This window comes from Crinia signifera, unplaced genomic scaffold (genome assembly GCF_055691185.1).
Source record: "Crinia signifera unplaced genomic scaffold, ASM5569118v1 HAP2_SCAFFOLD_89, whole genome shotgun sequence".
In the NCBI taxonomy this organism is placed as follows: Eukaryota; Metazoa; Chordata; class Amphibia; order Anura; family Myobatrachidae; genus Crinia; species Crinia signifera.
In genome coordinates, this window is record NW_028142806.1 from 461175 (window position 1) to 482932 (window position 21758).

Genomic DNA, 21758 nt, shown 5'->3' on the forward strand with positions numbered 1-21758 from the left:
CCTTGGAGAGAGATAAAGTGAACTGTGATAAGGTGCCATTGAGCTTCGAACTGCCATGTTACAGGCTGTTTTTTTTTTTTTTAAAAACAACAGCTAGAAGCTGATTGGTTGGTACTTTGTCTCCAATTATTTGAAGTGACTGTAAGTTCTCTGATTGGTCAGAGCATGATCTCTCTTGGTGATTGACCAGATGTAGGCTACTCTGAGTATACAATGACTGTTGCCCAGTGGAAAATCATTGGGTGGTGAGCCTGTTACGATGGGTTTTGGACATATATGCTCGCCTGTGAATGTAAGTGCAGCCGTACACATCTATACACACAGCGTGTACATTGATTCTCAAGGCAGGATGAATGCTGACCATGAGAATTTGCGGCAGAGCGGTTAAGTCTGAATTACCCGCAATGAGAGTGTGTGGGTACCAGGCCTAAAGCCTAACTCAGCCACCAATGTGTGCGTACCAGGCCTAAAGCCTAACTCAGCCACCAGTGTGTGGATACCAGGCCTAAAGCCTAACTCAGACACTAGTGTGTGGGTACCAGGCCTAAAGCCTAACTCAGCCACCAGTGTGTGGATACCAGGCCTAAAGCCTAACTCAGACACTAGTGTGTGGGTACCAGGCCTAAAGCCTAACTCAGCCACCAGTGTGTGGGAACCAGGCCTAAAGCCTAACTCAGCCACCAGTGTGAGGGTACCAGGCCTAAAGCCTAACTCAGCCACCAGTGTGTGGGAACCAGGCCTAAAGCCTAACTCTGACACCAGTGTGTGGGTACCAGGCCTAAAGCCTAACTCTGACACCAGTGTATATGTACCAGGCCTATAGTATAACTCAAACATCAGTGTGTGGGTATCAGGCTTAGAATCTAACTCAGACACCAGTGTGTGGATTCCAGGCCTAAAGTCTAACTTAGACACCAGTGTGAAGGTACCAGGCCTAAAGCCTAACTCAGCCACCAATGTGTGCGTACCAGGCCTAAAGCCTAACTCAGCCACCAGTGTGTGGATACCAGGCCTAAAGCCTAACTCAGACACTAGTGTGTGGGTACCTGGCCTAAAGCCTAACTCAGCCACCAGTGTGTGGGAACCAGGCCTAAAGCCTAACTCAGCCACCAGTGTGAGGGTACCAGGCCTAAAGCCTAACTCAGCCACCAGTGTGTGGGAACCAGGCCTAAAGCCTAACTCTGACACCAGTGTGTGGGTACCAGGCCTAAAGCCTAACTCTGACACCAGTGTATATGTACCAGGCCTATAGTATAACTCAAACATCAGTGTGTGGGTATCAGGCTTAGAATCTAACTCAGACACCAGTGTGTGGATTCCAGGCCTAAAGTCTAACTTAGACACCAGTGTGTAGGTACCAGGCCTAATGCCTAACTCAGGTACTAGAGTGCGGACACCAGGTTTAATGTCTAATGCTAAGTAAACACTGTGCAATTTACTGCCCAATCTTGTGTTTCCTGACGGATCACATTGATCTCATAGACAATAAAATATATCACAGGGGGGCAGATGTATTAAGCTTTAACAAGAGATAAATGCAAAGGTGATCAGGAGAGATAAACATCCAGCCAATCACCTGCTAACTGCCATGTTACAGGCTGTGTTTGAAAAAAGTCAGCTGATTGGCTGGACATTTATCTCTCCTTATCACCCTTGCATTTATCTCTTGTTAAGGCTTAATACATCTGCCCCAGGGAAACAAGCAAGTTACCACGTGTGTGGATACCAGACGGCACATGCACGGCAGCATGACGGAGGCACAGAATGATGCGAGGAGACTGAAGTAACAGATGGTGCAACTGATTTTTCAGACTCCTTGGATCACTGCCCGAGAGAACTCATCAGCCTAAAGGTCAGCAACAAGGAGTGGCGAACCACATGCTGAGATGATCAGGACCTGCACCATACCTCCCAACTTGTGTCTGTTAAAAGTTGGGAACTGCTGGGCCATTGGTGCAGCAAGTCTGAAAAGGGGTGGAGCTTCACCCAAAGTGGGAGTGATCTGGGGTGAAGGGGCAAGGCGTAGCGCTACAACCTCTCATTTTCATTTATTTTGGGGGAAGCCCCCAGATCTCCGGTTCCCCCCAACTGACCCCCCCCACCAACCATGGGAAAACTGTTACCTGCACGGGGGACAGTTTACAATTAGCGGGACTGTCCCACTGTAATCACCACATGAAGGGGACAGCACAATTCCATATGAAGATAATGTGGAAGACCCGGTCCAGGTTTTAGAGAAGCAGTAGGGAAACTGATGTGATCAGGGTTGGGTTGATTAGCATTCCGGCACCTTTCTTCAGGGTGCTAGTCGGGACGCCGGCGGCGGTATTATGAATAACTGCGCCCCACACCCAGCTTTAGTCATGGGATATATTTTGCCAAACTATTTTGTTTCAAGGTCCCTCATAAAACCGGTTTTGGTCCTTGAAACTTATCTCCCATGTCCCATCTGCAATCTGTGCTGTATGCCCTGATAAGAGCCGGTCACCAGGTGAAAATGAGGACACGTCTGTAGCCAGGTGTCCCCCAACCACGGACCCTGAGAAGCTGGTAAATCATTACACAGCAGTGTCTGGGGGGGGAGTAGTGGTATCAGTACCGGTTACTGCGGATCTGACAGATTATTGCCACGTACTGAGAGACATGTGCCACTCACTGATCAGTAGCAGCTAGATAGCGGCCTGACAGGCTGGTTAATCAGCACCCAACCCCTATTATCTATATATATGTAGGACTAGGACATTCCAACACTGTGATGAAGTCATTCAGAGCCTGCGATGGGAAACTGCAGAATATTGTCGCTGTGTCAGAGAATGACATCACAGAATAGAGTGCGGATTGGCTATCGGGCACTAGTATAAGAATGGTCACCTGACTGTACAAGTATCATTAGTGAATGTGAGTGATTGAAACCAATTAATTTGGGTCAGAATTGGGGCCCCTGTCCTATAATGGGGGGGGGGGGGTGGGTGTTTGCGCACGTGTATTTGCAAACACGCAGAGACCCTGAGAGCAAACAGCTTCGGCAAGTTTCACACCCGCCGAACCATTTGCTCCAGGTGTGTTGATGCCTGCGTGGGGTGGGCGGCTAAAGTCACATGACGTCAACACCCGCCTCGAATTCTGCGATCTGTTGCCATCTGAAAAGTAATTATTGACTTACTGTATAGAGAGAAGGCTGCAGAAAGCTATCGATGGTCAGCGACCATCGAATGACTTCTCCTCATTATGGAACACATCCCCTCTCATTCTATCGTCAGGATTCCGGCGTCGGGGGGGGGGGGGGGGGTGGACAATCTAACCTGGTGGATTTTACCTGTTCGCTAGACTGAGAACATATGCAACCTAGTGAACAGGCCTGAATCACCCCCTTAGTTTATAGTAGAAAGTGAATTTTGCCAACATTTAAAGCCAAATATTTGGGTACCTCCTAGTAACATGAGAGACCGTGGACCTGATTCGGACGCGATTGCTCATCTGTAAAGTTGCAGATGACTGCACGTAGAGAGAAAGAAACCCCGCCCCGCCCTCGCTATCCACCCGGAAATCTATGCGCAATTCATGACCCATCGAATGATTGTCCCAGCCTGTGCAAATGTCTGACCCGACCACAACTCTGCGACAGAGACCAATGCCACAAGACGTTGACAGCTGCAAAAGATCCACATGGGAACGGTCAATTCAATTTATTTGTGTCAATGAATCATTTTAACCACATATAAGCCACGTTCGTGGAAACGGGACTGCCCGTTGTCTCACTCCGCAACCGCTGCGCTTGACACGGATTAAGAGTCCCAATCATAGTCCACGTGGATGTGAAACGTTAAAATGATTAAAAACACAAACAAAAATTGATGTCGACCATATGCGTCATTGTCAAGTTGACCGTTTGAACCTATCGACCTTTTATTTGTTCCTGTTGACCGTATAGGGTCAACCGTTCATCCGGAAACCTTATCTAAGTTCCTTTGGGCGCAATATTCCAGTATTTGCTTGCTACAATCCCCCGCACCATTCCCCTATATTTGTGCAGATGATTACCCAGCGCTGTGAACCAAACAAGGGATCTGGAAAACATGCACTGCTAGAGGTCCCTGAGTACTGGATCTGGGAAACACTAGTTTATAAAACCACAGTGCCGGCTCTGAGTCGGACACAAGAACCGGAAACGGACATCGGCTGTGCACACACACGTGTATAACCGGATAACATGATGTACACGTGTGCTGACAAACACAGGTGTATCTCGCCGAGGTTTCAAAATCTGCTACCATAAGCCCTGAGGTTATGCAGGACTGGGCGCGGGAGATGTATTATATGGGCAACGTCATCTGTGGCTGTAAAAATCTGTAGCTGCAGGTGTCAGAGCGGTCAGCCATTGCCCTGTATATCAGCGTATATTCCTGCAGACAGCAGCAAAGATAATAGCAGCAGTTACTTGGTCACTATGGGATCTACCATTTCCTCTGATTTCTTGTGACCTATAGGATCCAGCTTCAACCCAAGCACTGTCTGACCAGACCATGTATGAGTTGTGGTCACATGACAGGTCCGACTGCTGGGCCACTGGGTGAAATTGTTGGATTTGAAACTCAATGGGCTCTTTCAATATCATGACAGAATACAGCAGACATCTCATGTTAATCTGAAATGATTGTAACTTTCAATGACATAATTAAAGCGTACGTACAGAAATATGTTTGTGTGTCACAAAAATCTAAACCATGGGTCCTCAAACTGCGGCCCTCCAGATGTTGTGAAACTACAAATCCCAGCATGCCTTGCCACAGTTTTAATACTCCCTTATAGCAAAACTGTGGCAAGGCATGCTGGGATTTGTAGTTTCACAGCATCTGGAGGGCTGCAGTTTGAGGACCCATGATATAAACTATGGCAGTACAAATTTGTTTGGAAAATGGGCAAAACCATGTGCACTGCAGGTGGGGCAGATGTAACATGTGCAGAGAGAGTTAGATTTGTGCGAGTTATTTTGTTTCTGTGCAGGGTAAATACTGGCTGCATTATTTTTACACTGCAATTTAGATTTCAGTTTCAACACACCCCACCCAAATTTAACTCTCGTTCTGCACATGTTACATCTGCCCCCCCCCCTGCAGTGCACACGGTTTTGCTCTTTTTCCAAACAAATTTGTACTGCAATCAGATCAGAATAAGGGCCTATATCCAGAATATTCTCTTTTGCACAATTTTTCTTAGCATCCGCTGTGACTTTGCTGAGTGAAGGAGTAAAACGGTTTCTATGTAACTAGAACCCAGCAGGAATAAATACACAGATAGTGCTGGGGGGTAGAGAACTTTCCCAGCACCGTGCGTTGCCCGTGATCGGTCACTGGTGATACGGGAGGCTGATACGTCACTGATAGCATCTAATGGTGACTGCCGGACCTTTCATCTCTGTGATCAGAAGTCTGAGCACCTTTTTCCCAGCAGTTTCTTGTATCACACTGCAAGAATAAGTGTCACCTACCCGAGAGTGATTATTAGGAGCAAGTTACAAGGGGAAAAGCACAAACTTCATAATGGAAAGAACCAATTCCTATGTAAACAGTTTCCTTGTTTGCAGACTTCTGAGCACGGATCTGGGAGTTCCAGGTCTAATACTCTCTCACCGATTGGGAGTCTGGCTGCAGAGATTCCAGCAGGCACCCTGTTTTCAATGTTCCGGCACCGATCTACTGCTGCCGGCATACTGACCGGTATCGTCTTCACCGCCAGGATGCTGACCCCATCCCGCACCATAATAAGAAAATATCACAAGAAAGATGGCTGCTGACAGGCAGTATAGGGTGGGAGGCTCCATTGTACATGGGTCCCACAGCCGCTAATACACCTCTGGCTGCACACAACATACAAATGTCGCAGTGCATGCTAGCAATGGACATTTGGTGCGGTGCCAGTGGTTATTGCCATGATTTACCCCAAAATGACCTCTCTCACGTGTCGGTGGGAGAGAGGACTACACCCCCGGATGAGCAGACGTGCCAAGGTGACCATTGCGTAGTCTAGATTCATACACTGTAATGCCATACTCCTAAGATCGCTCAATACATAACACCGGTAAATACTCACACCCTTATGAATGATTAATTTCCCAATAGGAGCCGGTTTCACATCCTCATAATAAAAAAAAAGTCAAAACTAGAAAAGTTCCATAAATACTTTTAGATAGAGTAAATGATAACACATTATGGGGCATCACTGGGCCTGTGAGAACTGGTTCCTCAAGTCCTGGTCGGTAAGGTAGAACATCCGATTGACCTCACTGATCGGGACGTCCAGCAGAGCCGGGACGGAATCCTCATCGGAATCTTTATGCTGCTGATTTTTCGCATAGGAGTCTGTGGGGAGATTGTGGATAAGATAAATGGTCTCATGGGATGTGTACACATGTCTGACAGTTACATTCGGTCGGCACACACCTAAAGGCCCCCATACACTAATGCGATGATCCGGTAACTCCCCCGCGGCACGATCGTATGGGCTCCTTTTGCATATGAATTATCTCACGCCATCCCCATTCATCACTATGGGATACAACAAATCCTTGTGGCAGCTGTGTCAATCTCCGGATCCGATGCGCACAGCGCCACATCGGAATTAAGAGACATACAATCCGATGCGTTAAAATCATGTGAGTAGGGCCTACATCGCACTAGTGTAAAAGGTGCCCACACACTAGAAAGATCTGCGTTCATAAGATGTGCGCATAAATTGGCCTTAAAATCTTTTGCCCGACCTGGACAAAAGATTTCAGGCAAGCGTACATCTTTACCAAAGATTTTTCTTAAGATCCCGTGTGCGTTCCTATGGATCTTTTGTTAAATCTTCTGATCTTTCATGCAGCACGTAAGATCAGAAGATTTAGCAAAAGATCCACGGGAGCGCACATCGGACTGAAATCGGCCGATTTTCGATAAACATCGGACGATTTATCGGAAAATCGGACAAAAAATCGTTCTAGTGTGTGGGCACCTTAAGGGGCTTAAGACTACTTATAACACAAAAATACTATTTCTAAATTTTATTTTAGTCATTATGAGGAACATTTAATAAAGTGTCAAACCCTCCATGGAAAGACAGGAACATTTATGGGAACACACTTGTTGGCGTGAATACATTACAGCTCTTTTACTTTGCACCAGTATGAAACCTTGCACCGCTATTGCAATCTAACCGTGATCTCATTGCAGAAGGCAGACGCACTGCTCCGGGTCACAGTGTCTGAGTGTCACGTCACTCAGCTGTCCCGTTAATGGTTATGATACACCTGCGTTGCCTTGGCCGCGCCTGTCGCTGTCACTTAAACTGCGATTGCATCCATTAGGGTGGAGATCGCACTTCGACACTCGTACACTGTGGTGGACGCTGAGCATGCGCAGTGCGAAAATTGCCTATGTGCGATATTCGAACTTCTGCGTTCAAAACTCAATTAGCGCCAATATACAAGTTGCTATTTGTGACACTATGTAAGGAGTAAAATTACCTGTGACCGTGTGTATGGAATCCAGGGGCGCTGTGCTCATCATGTTTATACCGAATAGGAAGATATAGGCAATGCCTAACATGACCAGAAGGTATACAGGGATGGCCACAGCCCAGTACCTAGGAAACACATGGGAAATTATCAGGAGACAAGATCACTCCAAGCCTATCTGCCTGGTATCTAACTCTTCTGAATTATCTGCTCTTGCTAAACCAGGCGTAGGCAACCTGTCTCCAGCTGCTGTGAAACTACAAATCCCAGCATGCATTGCAACAGTTTTAGTATTCCCTAATAGCAAAACTGTGGCAAGGCATGTTGGGACTTGTAGTTTCACAACAGGTTACCATACACTACTGCGACTTCTCGTAGCAATGTATGGCCGGCCGTGCAGCGGGTCCCACCTCCGACTCCGATACGTGCATCGGATTGGCCACAACCCAATCTATCTGCGAATAACAGCCAAATCGGACTAGTGTATGGCCACCTAGTGTAAGGAAGGTCTTGACTGATGTACTTGATCTGTATTACAACTATAATAATAATTCCATAGATCCAGATTTACAGGATACTACTCAAGTAACTCCTCCCCCTCCAACCGTTACATTCGTTAGGACTGACTTACTGGCCCCAGAAGTAAGTTGTGTACACGTATGTATGTATGTAGTTATGAGGCAGACAATACAGCATATATATATATATATATATATATATATATATGTGTGGTCAACATGCAGTAAGTCAACATGTTTAAAAGGCCAATAGACAAGGTGTTTAATTCAAAATTGTGTAGACCTTCTGACTCCGTCAACTTTTTGTACCTATCCACCCTTTCCACTGTCTACATTTTCCATGTCAACCTTTTAGCAATGTCGGCCGAATGCATGTCCACCATATGTGGTCGACCTAATAATTGTCTATATAATTGCTGTAGGTCTTCCATACCACACACGTTATAATGGAGGTGGGGGGGGAGTTACTTGAGTAGTATCATGTAAATCTGGAATTATTATTATAGTTGTAATACAGATCAAGTACATCATTCAAGACATGCCTTACACTAGGTGGCCATACACTAGTCCGATTTGGCTGTTATTCGCAGATAAATTGGGTTGTGGCCAATCCGATGCACGTATCGGAGTCGGAGGTGGGACCTGCTGCACGGCCGGCCATACATTGCTGCGAGAAGTCGCAGTAGTGTATGGTAACCTGTTGTGAAACTACAAGTCCCAACATGCCTTGCCACAGTTTTGCTATTAGGGAATACTAAAACTGTTGCAATGCATGCTGGGATTTGTAGTTTCACAGCAGCTGGAGACAGGTTGCCTACGCCTGATTTAGCAAGAGCAGATAATTCAGAAGAGTCAGATACCAGGCAGCCAGGCTTGGAGTGGTCTTGTCTCCTGATCATTTCCCATGTGTTTCCTAGGTACTGGGCTGTGGCCATCCCTGTATACCTTCTGGTCATGTTAGGCATTGCCTATATCTTCCTATTCGGTATAAACATGATGAGCACAGCGCCCCTGGATTCCATACACACGGTCACAGGTAATTTTACTTCTTACATAGTGTCACAAATAGCAACTTGTATATTGGCGCTAATTGAGTTTTGAACGCAGAAGTACGAATATCGCACATAGGCAATTTTCGGACTGCGCATGCTCAGCGTCCACCACAGTGTACGAGTGTCGAAGTGCGATCTTCACCCTAATGGATGCAATCGCAGTTTAAGTGACAGCGACAGGCGCGGCCAAGGCAACGCAGGTGTATCATAACCATTAGCGTGACAGCTGAGTGACGTGACACTCAGACACTGTGACCCGGAGCAGTGCGTCTGCCTTCTGCAATGAGATCACACTTAGATTGCAATAGCGGTGCAAGGTTTCATACTGGTGCAAAAGGTGTAAAAGGTGCTGTAATGTATTCACGCCAACAAGTGTGTTCCCATAAATGTTCCTGTCTTTCCATGGAGGGTTTGACACTTTATTAAATGTTCCTCATAATGACTAAAATAACATTTTAGAAATAGTATTTTTGTGTTCTAAGTAGTCTTAAGCCCCTTAAGGTGCCCACACACTAGAACGATTTTTTGGCCGATTTCCGATAAATCGTCCGATGTTTATCGAAAATCGGCCGATTTTGGGCCGATGCGTGCTCCCGTGGATCTTTAGCTGAACGAAAGATCAGAAGATTTAGCAAAAGATCCATAGGAACACACACGGGATCTTAAGAGAACTATTTGGTAAAGATGTGCGCTTGCCTGAAATCTTTTGTCCAGGACGGGCAAAAGATTTTAAGGCTAATTTATGCGCACATCTTATGAACGCAGATCTTTCTAATGTGTGGGCACCTTTTACACTAGTGCGATGTAGGCCCTACTCACATGATTTTAACGCATCGGATTGTATGTCTCTTAATTCCGATGTGGCACTGTGCGCATCGGATCCGGAGATTGACACGGCTGCCACAAGGATTTGTCGTATCCCATAGTGATGAATGGGGATGGCGTGAGATAAATCATATGCCAAAGGAGCCCATACGATCGTGCCGCGGGGGAGTTACCGGATCATCGCATTAGTGTATGGGGGCCTTTATGTGTGTGCCGAGCGAATGTAACTGTCAGACACGTGTACACATCGCATGAGACCATTTATCTTATCCACAATCTCCCCACAGACTCCTATGCAAAAAATCAGCAGCATAAAGATTCCGATGAGGATTCCGTCCCGGCCCTGCTGGACGTCCCGATCAGTGAGGTCAATCGGATGTTCTACCTTACCGACCAGGGCTTGAGGAACCAGTTCTCACAGGCCCAGTGATGCCCCATAATGTGTTATCATTTACTCTATCTAAGAGTATTTATGGAACTTTTCTAGTTTTGACTTTTTTATATTATGAGGATGTGAAACCGGCAACTAGATAAAGCGAGGGCTGCCTAAGCCAGAGCGTACTTAAGAGGCTTACATTTTTTGGGTTGGCAGGAAAGAGTTAATGACTGCTAGTGGGCTAAAGTTAGTTTCAGTTTTGTGGTCAGACTATGGGAGAGCTTAGGGGCGTGAGCTTAGGAGAGGGGTATATAGGCAGGTCCTTACAGGAAATACTTCCTCTTGCAAAAGTTTCTTCAGCCAGCAGCATGCAGTCACAGCCCAGCAGCATGCAGTCACAGCCCAGCAGCATGCAGACACAGCCCAGCAGCCTGCAGTCTCAGCCCAGCAGCCTGCAGACACAGCCCAGCAGCCTGCAGTCTCAGCCCAGCAGCATGCAGACACAGCCCAGCAGCATGCAGACACAGCCCAGCAGCATGCAGACACAGCCCAGCAGCTTCTCCTCAAAGCTAAGTGCCTGCCTGTGCATTTTATATGCTATCCCCTTGGCCAGTTGGTACAGTTAGCCAACATGTCCTGTCTCCCCCTCCCCACTGTTGGCTTTATGACAACCTTCCCCTCTAGTTAGACAGTGCACTTCCTTCCAGGGCCCCCCCACCCCTCACAGCATTATCCGCCCCCCCTCCCCCCCCCCCCAAATCCCTACCTCCACCCGCCCCGGGACCCACAGTACCCTGTCCAACTCCCCCATTGCAGGTTTCTCTCCCTGCACGGTACCACCAGGGTACGCGCCATTATCCGGCCCGCCCACCTCTGCGTCGGCGCCGGCTCCCCCTCCCATTTCTCCCCCGGGCTCTCTACCTTACCGCCCGTCGCCGTCCTTACAGGTTCCCCCACAGGTTCCCCGGCTGGCATGCGGCTGCCGCGTGGGTCCGGCGCTCCTGTACAGCGGGCAGCGCGGGCCATGACGCATCGGGCGGCACTCCCGCCCACACGCTAAGCCCGATCCGGCGTATCCGGGACGAGCTCTCCCCCCCCCCCCCGTAACCCCATACCCCCCGCAGTCTGCCCTTCTCCCACCCTGTTCCAGGGCAGGAGGGCGCCGGGTCCAGGGCCGCCATGCAAGATGCCCCCCCCCAGCGCTGGGTGCATGGTCACCCGCGGGTCCCCCGCAACAGGCCCCGCCCTCACCCCTATCACCCCACCCATCAAATAAGGGTCCTTATTCCACCCTCCACTGGGACTGGAACTGGTTTCCAGGCCAGCCACCCAGCACCCCCACCCCCCCATGTGGGACTTCCTGCTGTACAGGCCCCTCCCGGGCCTGGGGTCGGGTACCCCTACCCGTTCTTCCCACAAGGGGACCACTTACGTCACCTGCCCTCCCCCTGCACGGCAGGGTTATGGGCGCAAGTGACTGTTGCCACCACCGCCCACGGAGTTCAGGGGGGACGGACTTTGTGACCCCGCACCCTGGCCCCCTGCCGGGCAACCGTGGTGCCTGCCCCCGCTCCACACCAGTTCCCAGTGGTCTCGGGCGGGATACTAGGGCCGGGGCCACTACGGCTCCGGCCCCTGGATTGTTCCGGCCGGCGTCCACCCAGTCTCAGTGCCCGCCAAATTTGACACATCCTCGGGCCTTCCCTGGCCCAGGGATACGGGCAAGGGTACTGGTCCCACCCCAGCGTGTCCACCTAGCAGCCTTACCCCTCCCAGCAGCATACTGTGGCCAGGACACCTCTTTCGCCTGTCCCATTTCCCGCGCTTACCCACTCCCCACTACGATTGTCCCCATCCCACCTGGTCATTCAATTCCCACCTGTGTACCACGCTATAAAAAGGGCAGGGTTGGCCACCGTTGCCCTTGCCACCATGGGCGACTGGCAACCGACCACCGATGGTGCATAACCATGCAAGGGATGACAGTCGATGGGTTACATATCGATGGTCGTCCATTGCCTACGTGGACAGAATACAGAGCGGGGCTTCTCGGGTGCTGGGACGGAGCTTCGCTCAGCAGCCAAGGCAAAGGGAGGTACAAAAACTATTATTTTATGCTTGACATCGATGGGGGGGAAGCCATCTGGCTCTTACACATCGGTGTCAACACTAGTTGACATCGGCCATAAACCATCTATGTTTTCCAAACTTCAATGACCATCCATGTTTAGGCCCCACCAGGCCTTGGCAACATCCAATATATTGGGGACAGCCCTTTCGGCCGGCCTATACCGCTGTCCTGGAAGTAGCTCAGATGGAGAGCGCATTAGCTTAGCAGGCCAGGTAGCGGGGCCGTTGCTTGCATTTTCGATATGGTTCTTGCTTGGGCCTCAGGGCCAGTGGGTTCCTCCCCTTGAGTAAGTGTATGGTGTTGTTGGCCAGCTGCGCCACGCATACATTACCGTGGCAACACCCCCCCCCCATTAACCGCGCGCAACCCCGGTTTGTGCGGGCCTTGTTCGTTACTTTAGCGGATGGTCAGGGTTAACATTTTTCTTTTGTTTTCTCCGAGGTGTTCCCCTGGATCCAGTGGAGTCTTCTGGATCCCTGCCGTCAGCCGGGTTGGATGCAGTCCTGACGCCCCCCCACCACGTGATGTCAAGAGATAAACTGGTTTCCGTACAGGCTTCCCTCACGCATCGGCCGGCGGGAAGCGGAATTCCTCCCCTAGGTATGCAGACAGTACCAGCTTTTCGAAAAGGCCCTGGATATTATCCTGGGTTTTTTGGTGCTGATCCACTTTTGGCGTCGCCGCCGCAGGCCTTGCGGCTGCTGCAATATTTAGTGCTGAAATTGCCTGTGCGGGCAGCTACCTGCGCAGCGGCCAGCAGGCTTCCTGACTCTTCCGTTCAGGCAATGGGGACGATGGAAGTCCGCTGCAATTAGGATTTATATAAGGTAGATAAGATTTGGATGTAGTGCGCCTGTGGCGCTGACCCAAAAACGCTGTTTACTCGCTGGTTTTGGAACAGCTAGTGTTCCGGAATCAGGGGTGTGAAGGACTTTCTTGCATTTTTTACCTCCGTGGGTCCTTATTAATTTCAATTCGGCACACCTCCCCCTTCCGGGACACACGAGAGGTTTTTATCAAGTTTTCGACTTCACTTGGGTCCATTGTACTAACTTACCTTGCCGTACTAATCAATGCAATGTATAATTTCTAACGGTTAGGAACATTTTCTTTCAGGAACTTTTTCTTTCAGCCTCCCCTTCAATTAGGTTAGGGGGTTTTGTTGAGGTATAGTTCAGATTTAGTTTAGGATAGCGGACACTTAGGTAGGTCTTCGTGGGTGGCATGCGGCGGCTCTTAGAGCTCATCTAGTTAATCTCTTAAGAGCCTGGCGGTGGCGGTAGGGCGTCACGGTCCAGCGGTCACTTGTGGCATGAGAGGGCGCTGGGAGGCACTACCCCCGGGAAAGACGGCGGGGTGTCCTGCCTTTGCGGGGGGGCGCTGTGGGCACTTCGTCAGCGGAGTGTCCACACCAGCCAGAGAAGGGGTGGTGAGACTTCCCAGCGTTAGGTTGTGCCTTAGTCGGATGGGGCCGTCTCAGTCGTCCCCATGTTAATATCAGTCAGTTGGGGCGTTTAAGTCGCCGCCATTTTTTATGTGACTAGAGCTGGGCAGCCGTGACGCCTTATTGCCAGCCCTTTACGAAGAAGGGTCATACCACTTAATAAATATCCTATGACCTTTAAATCTAGTTGCTTTGGTGTCCGTGTCTTTATTGTGTCAGCGTGAGTTTATTCTTTAGTTAAGCTAGCTTAAAGTGAATGTTAAGGTTCAAGCCAAATAAATGTATAGACGCCTTAGATAAAGCGAGGGCTGCCTAAGCCAGAGCGTACTTAAGAGGCTTACATTTTTTGGGTTGGCAGGAAAGAGTTAATGACTGCTAGTGGGCTAAAGTTAGTTTCAGTTTTGTGGTCAGACTATGGGAGAGCTTAGGGGCGTGAGCTTAGGAGAGGGGTATATAGGCAGGTCCTTACAGGAAATACTTCCTCTTGCAAAAGTTTCTTCAGCCCCACCCACCCTCCCTTGCCTTTGGCATTTCAATTTTATAGTCAATTAATTGGTACATTTACCATTAGCAGAACTGGGGCGGTAGGGCGTCACGGTCCAGCGGTCACTTGTGGCATGAGAGGGCGCTGGGAGGCACTACCCCCGGGAAAGACGGCGGGGTGTCCTGCCTTTGCGGGGGGGCGCTGTGGGCACTTCGTCAGCGGAGTGTCCACACCAGCCAGAGAAGGGGTGGTGAGACTTCCCAGCGTTAGGTTGTGCCTTAGTCGGATGGGGCCGTCTCAGTCGTCCCCATGTTAATATCAGTCAGTTGGGGCGTTTAAGTCGCCGCCATTTTTTATGTGACTAGAGCTGGGCAGCCGTGACGCCTTATTGCCAGCCCTTTACGAAGAAGGGTCATACCACTTAATAAATATCCTATGACCTTTAAATCTAGTTGCTTTGGTGTCCGTGTCTTTATTGTGTCAGCGTGAGTTTATTCTTTAGTTAAGCTAGCTTAAAGTGAATGTTAAGGTTCAAGCCAAATAAATGTATAGACGCCTTATTGGGAAATAAATCATTCATAAGGGTGTGAGTATTTACCGGTGTTATGTATTGAGCGACCTTAGGAGTATGGCATTACAGTGTATGAATCTAGACTATGCAATGGTCACCTTGGCACGTCTGCTCATCCGGGGGTGTAGTCCTCTCTCCCACCGACACGTGAGAGAGGTCATTTTGGGGTAAATCATGGCAATAACCACTGGCACCGCACCAAATGTCCATTGCTAGCATGCACTGCGACATTTGTATGTTGTGTGCAGCCAGAGGTGTATTAGCGGCTGTGGGACCCATGTACAATGGAGCCTCCCACCCTATACTGTCTGTCAGCAGCCATCTTTCTTGTGATATTTTCATATTATGGTGCGGGATGGGGTCAGCATCCTGGCGGTGAAGACGATACCGGTCAGTATCCCGGCAGCAGTAAATCGGTGCCGGAACATTGAAAACAGGGTGCCAGACTCCCAATCGGTGAGAGAGTATTAGACCTGGAACTCCCAGATCCGTGCTCAGAAGTCTGCAAACAAGGAAACTGTTTACATGGGAATGGGAATTGGTTCTTTCCATTATGAAGTTTGTGCTTTTCCCCTTGTAACTTGCTCCTAATAATCACTCTCGGGTAGGTGACACTTATTCTTGCAGTGTGATACAAGAAACTGCTGGGAAAAAGGTGCTCCGGCTTCTGATCACAGAGATGAAAGGTCCGGCAGTCACCATTAGATGCTATCAGTGACGTATCAGCCTCCCGTATCACCAGTGACAGATCACGGGCAACGCACGGAGCTGGGAAAGTTCTCTACCCCCAGCACTATCTGTGTATTTATTCCTGCTGGGTTCTAGTTACATAGAAACAGTTTTACTCCTTCACTCAGCAAAGTAAAGGCCCCCACATACAGCACGATATTCAGGCATTTTCTGAGCGATTCTAACAAATCGCTCAGAAAATGCCTGAAGATGCATGTAAATCGCTGTGTATATAGCCCACACAGCGATTTACATGCGCGCACCCGCCGTTCTGAATCTGTCATATGGGCCCTACATACGCAGAGATGTGTGCCAGAGATACATAACGGGAGATTCAGCACAAGAGATTTCACTCTTGTGGCTCAATTCAGACAATGAGCCACATACAGAGAGATTTATGTCAGAGATTCAAATTGGGAGATTCAGCACGGGAGATTTCAAATCTGTCACAGAAAGTGAAACACTGCACTGTACTTTAATAAGTATTCTTTCACCTCCCCCTAATATTGCCCCCCCCACCCCCAAAAAAATAAGTTAATCATTGGTGGCTAGTGGTTCCCCCTTCACCGACCGACCCCCCCATATGCAAACTTTTAAACATTGGTGGTACAGTGGGAACGGACATAAAAAAAAATACTTACCAAGTCCGGGGTCCAGCGTCTCATCCTGTCATACAGACAATCATTTTGTAAAATAAAAAAATGGCATGGGGTCCCCCCCCCAGACATGACCAGCCCCGGGCTTTTTGAGTGGTCCTGGTTCCCAAAATCCAGAGGACAAAGTGCGTGGGGTCCCCCGGATTTTGGGGACCAGCACCAGGCTCTTGGGCTGGCCCTGGTTTCCAAAATACGGGGGACAAAATGAATAGGGGTATTTTTGGAGACCAGCACCAGGCTCCACTAGCAGGGGGTGTAATGCCATAGCCAGGGGACACGCTTGATGGTGTCCCGTGGCCAAAGCATTACCCACCCTAACTAGTCAGCCCAGGCCGGGAGTTTTTGGGGAGGTGGGGACCCCCCAAATAAGGGGGTCCCCCCTCTCCAGGGCACCCCAGGCCTGGGCTGCAGCCCGGGGCTATCCCCTGCACCCCTGGGCGGTGGGTGCAGGGTTGATAGCTTGTTTTAACAGTAATATTGTCTTTTACAGTAGGACTACAGGTCCCAGCAAGCCTGCCCCACATGCTGGTACTTGGGAGAACCACAGGTACCAGCATGTGGGGCATTAAAGGCCCGCCGGTACCTATAGCCCCCCTGTAAAGGAAATATTAAAATAAAACACACAAACACTGGTTTTAAAATATATTATTAATCTGATTCTTCTTTTTTCACCCAGGGGAGCTCAGCCCCCCAGGGCTTCTGCGGCATCTTCACCTGGGGGCGGCAGCCGCCTAAGCTCTTTTGCATGGCTGCCGCCTCCCAGGGCTTCTGCCTCTTCATCTGTGTTCTTCACCTGGGGGCGGCGGCCTTTTAAGCTCTTTTGCATTGGCCGCGCCTCCCAGGACTTCAGGAGCTCTTCTCTCCTTCTCCGCCGTCGGACTGACTGCTCCTACCCCGTCTCGAGCTGGCTAATATAGCCAGCCCTAGGGGGCGGGGCAATGACGCGGCGAGCCGTGATTGGCTGGCCGCGGCCATTTTGAAATTTAATTTTTTTTTTTTTTTACATTTCCGCCGCGCTGCCGCCGAGAGGAGAGGTGGGGGTGGCGATGTGGATGGGTGCTACTGCTGGTGGGGGAGGGGGGTCAGGGCAGGGGTGGCAGCGGCGGGTTCTGCGGCGCGGGGTGTGGCGGGTCTGCGGCGTCCGCAGTCGCTCGCCCTGCTCATCTTCCCGCAGCCACACATGCGGGAGATGAGCAGGAGCTTTCTGAGCGACTGCTCTGAATTGAACAGCCCGTCCGTTCTGAATCACAGTGGATGCTAAGAAAAATTGTGCAAAAGAGAATATTCCGGATATAGGCCCTTATTCTGATCTGATTGCAGTACAAATTTGTTTGGAAAAAGAGCAAAACCGTGTGCACTACAGGGGGGGGGGGGCAGATGTAACATGTGCAGAACGAGAGTTACATTTGGGTGGGGTGTGTTGAAACTGAAATCTAAATGGCAGTGTAAAAATAATGCAGCCAGTATTTACCCTGCACAGAAACAAAATAACTTTCACAAATCTAACTCTCTCTGCACATGTAACATCTACCCCACCTGCAGTGCAGCATGGTTTTGCCCATTTTCCAAACAAATTTGTACTGCCATAGTTTATATCATGGGTCCTCAAACTGCAGCCCTCCAGATGTTGTGAAACTACAAATCCCAGCATGCCTTGTCACAGTTTTGCTATAAGGGAGTATTAAAACTGTGGCAAGGCATGCTGGGATTTGTAGTTTCACAACATCTGGAGGGCCGCAGTTTGAGGACCCATGGTTTAGATTTTTGTGATACACACACATATATATTTCTGTACGTACACTTTAATTCTGTCATTGAAAGTTACAATCATTTCAGATTAACATGAGCGGTCTGCTGTATTCTGTCATGATATGAAAGAGCCCATTGAGTTTCAAATCCAATGATTTCACCCAGTGGCCCAGCAGTCGGACCTGTCATGTGACCACAACTCATACGTGGTCTGGTCAGACAGTGCTTGGGTTGAAGCTGGATCCTATAGGTCACAAGAAAGCGGAGGAAATGGTAGATCCCTTAGTGACCAAGTAACTGCTGCTATTATCGGTGCTGCTGTCTGCAGGGGATGCAGTTACGATCCCGGCGTTCAGAATCCCGATGCCGGAATCCCGACCGCCGAAATGCCGACACTTTCTCCCTCCGTGGGTGTCCACGACACCCCTGGAGGGAGAATAAATTAGTGTGCCGAGCGTAGCGAGGCACCGGGCCCGCTGCGTGGCGAGCGCAGCGAGCCCGCAAGGGGGGGCGATCCACGTCCCCCCCTTGTCGGCATTTCGGCTGTCGGGATTCCGGCGTCGGGATTCTGAACGCCGGGATCCCGACCGCCGGGATTCAATACTGAATCCGTCTGCAGGAATATACGCTGATATACAGGGCAATGGCTGACTGCTCTGACACCTGCAGCTACAGATTTTTACAGCCACAGATGACGTTGCCCATATAATACATCTCCCGCCCCCAGTCCTGCATAACCTCAGGGCTTATGGTAGCAGATTTTGAAACCTCGGCGAGATACACGTGTGTTTGTCAGCACACGTGTACATCATGTTATCAGGTTATGCACGTGTGTGTGTGCACAGCCGATGTCCGTTTCCGGTTCTTGTGTCCGACTCAGAGCCGGCACTGTGGTTTTATAAACTAGTGTTTCCTAGATCCAGTCCTCAGGGACCACTAGCAGTGCATGTTTTCCAGATCCCTTGTTTGGTGCACAGCGCTGGGTAATCATCTGCACAAACATAGGGGAATGGTGCGGGGGATTGTAGTAAGCAAATACTGGAACATTGCGCCCAAAGGAACTTGGATAAGGTTTCCGGGTGAACGGTTGACCCTATACGGTCAACAGGAACAAATAAAAGGTTCATAGGTTCAAAGGTCAACTTGACAATGACACAAATGGTCGACATCAATTTTTGTTTGTGTTTTTAATCATTTTAACGTTTCACATCCACGTGGACTATGATTGGGACTCTTAATCCGTGTCAAGCGCAGCGGTTGCGGAGTGAGACAACGGGCAGTCCGGTTTCCAGGAACGTGGCTTATATGTGGTTAAAATGATTCATTGACGCAAATAAATTGCATTTACCGTTCCCATGTGGATCTTTTGCAGCGGTCAACGTCTTGTGGCATTGGTCTCTGTCGCAGAGTAGTGGTCGGGTCAGACATTTGCACAGGCTGGGACAATCATTCGATGGGTCATGAATTGCGTATAAATTTCCGGGTGGATAGCGAGGGCGGGGCGGGGTTTCTTTCTGTCTACATGCAGTCATCTGCAACTTTACAGATGAGCAATCGCGTCCGAATCAGGTCCACGGTCTCTCATGTTACTAGAAGGTACCCAAATATTTGGCTTTAAATGTTGGCAAAATTTACTTTCTACTATAAACTAAGGGGGTGATTCAGGCCTGTTCACTAGGCTGCATATGTTCTCAGTCTAGCGAACAGGTAAAATCCACCAGGTAGATCGTCCACCAGCCCCCCCCCTGGCGCCGGAATCCTGACGATAGAATGAGAGGGGATGTGTTCCATAATGAGGAGAAGTCATTCGATGGTCGCTGACCATCGATAGCTTTCTGCAGCCTTCTCTCTATACAGTAAGTCAATAATTACTTTTCAGATGGCAACAGATCGCAGAATTCGAGGCGGGTGTTGACGTCATGTGACTTTAGCCGCCCACCCCACGCAGGCATCAACACACCTGGAGTTGGTTCGGCGGGTGTGAAACTTGCCGAAGCTGTTTGCTTTCAGGGTCTCTGCGTGTTTGCAAATACAAGTGCGCAAACACCCCCCCCCCATTATAGGACAGGGGCCCCAATTCTGACCCAAATTAATTGGTTTCAATCACTCACATTCACTAATGATACTTGTACAGTCAGGTGACCATTCTTATACTAGTGCCCGATAGCCAATCCGCACTCTATTCTGTGATGTCATTCTCTGACACAGTGACAATATTCTGCAGTTTCCCATCGCAGGCTCTGAATGACTTCATCACAGTGTTGGAATGTCCTAGTCCTACATATATATAGATAATATTGGTTGGGTGCTGATTAACCAGCCTGTCAGGCCGCTATCTAGCTGCTGCTGATCAGTGAGTGGCACATGTCTCTCAGTACGTGGCAATAATCTGTCAGATCCGCAGTAACCGGTACTGATACCACTACTACCCCCCCAGACACTGCTGTGTAATGATTTACCAGCTTCTCAGGGTCCGTGGTTGGGGGACACCTGGCTACAGACGTGTCCTCATTTTCACCTGGTGACCGGCTCTTATCAGGGCATACAGCACAGATTGCAGATGGGACATGGGAGATAAGTTTCAAGGACCAAAACCGGTTTTATGAGGGACCTTGAAACAAAATAGTTTGGCAAAATATATCCCATGACTAAAGGTGGCCATACACACGCAGATTTATCTGCAGATCTGTCTGGTTGGAACAAAAACATGGTTATAGATAACAGCAAATGACAGTTGACATTTGCTTGGAAATGCTGGAAAACTGACAAACTGTCACTCATCCATAACCATGTTTTTGTTCCAACCAGCCAGATCTGAAGATAAATCTTACTAGTGTATGGGCACCTTAAAGCTGGGTGGGGGGCACAGTTATTCATAATACCGGCGTCCCGGCTAGCACCCTGAAGAAAGGTGCCGGAATGCTAATCAACCCAACCCTGTTTCCCTACTGCTTCTCTAAAACCTGGACCGGGTCTTCCACATTATCTTCATATGGAATTGTGCTGTCCCCTTCATGTGGTGGTGTCCCGATTACAGTGGGACAGTCCGCTAATTGTAAACTGTCCCTCGTGCAGGTAACAGTTTTCCCATGGTTGGGGGGTGGGGCAGTTGGGGGGAACCGGAGATCACCACAAAGCATGACATCTCTTCAGTGCAGGGAGAGTGCTGGGGGCTTCCCCCAAAAGAAATGAAAATGAGAGGTTGTAGCGCTACGCCTAGCCCCTTCACCCCAGATCACTCCCACTTTGGGTGAAGCTCCACCCCTTTTCAGACTGGCTGCACCAATGGCCCAGAAGTTCCCAACTTTTAACAGACACAAGTTGGGAGGTATGGTGCAGGTCCTGATATTCTCAGCATGTGGTTCGCCACTCCTTGTTGCTGACCTTTAGGCTGATGAGTTCTCTCGGGCAGTGATCCAAGGAGTCTGAAAAATCAGTTGCACCATCTGTTACTTCAGTCTCCTCGCATCATTCTGTGCCTCCGTCATGCTGCCGTGCATGTGCCGTCTGGTATCCACACACGTGGTAACTTGCTTGTGTCCCTGGGGCAGATGTATTAAGCCTTAACAAGAGATAAATGCAAGGGTGATAAGGAGAGATAAATGTCCAGCCAATCAGCTGACTTTTTTCAAACACAGCCTGTAACATGGCAGTTAGCAGGTGATTGGCTGGATGTTTATCTCTCCTGATCACCCTTGCATTTATCTCTTGTTAAAGCTTAATACATC

The 21758-nt window shown here is 49.3% G+C and overlaps 1 protein-coding gene and 1 long non-coding RNA gene across 2 annotated transcripts; one reads left to right on the forward strand and one right to left on the reverse strand.

The window, feature by feature from the left end:
* Nucleotides 1-6168: 6168 nt before the first annotated feature.
* LOC146056758 (uncharacterized) lies at nt 6169-7618 on the reverse strand. The gene is made up of 2 exons (XR_014469396.1): nt 7505-7618; nt 6169-6359 (listed from the first exon to the last, which is right to left on the reverse strand). It is a non-coding gene; the product is annotated as an uncharacterized LOC146056758 (long non-coding RNA).
* A 489-nt stretch (nt 7619-8107) lies between these two features.
* On the forward strand, nt 8108-10413 carry LOC146056767 (phosphatidylinositol N-acetylglucosaminyltransferase subunit P-like). Its single transcript, XM_083168441.1, has 3 exons — nt 8108-8137; nt 8931-9049; nt 10178-10413. The coding sequence occupies exons 2-3, from the start codon at nt 8968-8970 to the stop codon at nt 10318-10320; spliced, it is 225 nt and encodes a 74-aa protein (XP_083024567.1). The 5' UTR covers nt 8108-8137; nt 8931-8967; the 3' UTR covers nt 10321-10413.
* Nucleotides 10414-21758: the final 11345 nt, after the last annotated feature.

Bases quoted from the DNA above. Each gene is read 5' to 3' on its own strand.
- LOC146056767 (XM_083168441.1), top strand. From the start codon at position 8,968: ATGTTAGGCATTGCCTATATCTTCCTATTCGGTATAAACATGATGAGC. The intron at 9,050-10,177 runs GTAATTTTACTT...ATCTCCCCACAG, and splicing joins TTCCATACACACGGTCACAG to ACTCCTATGCAAAAAATCAG.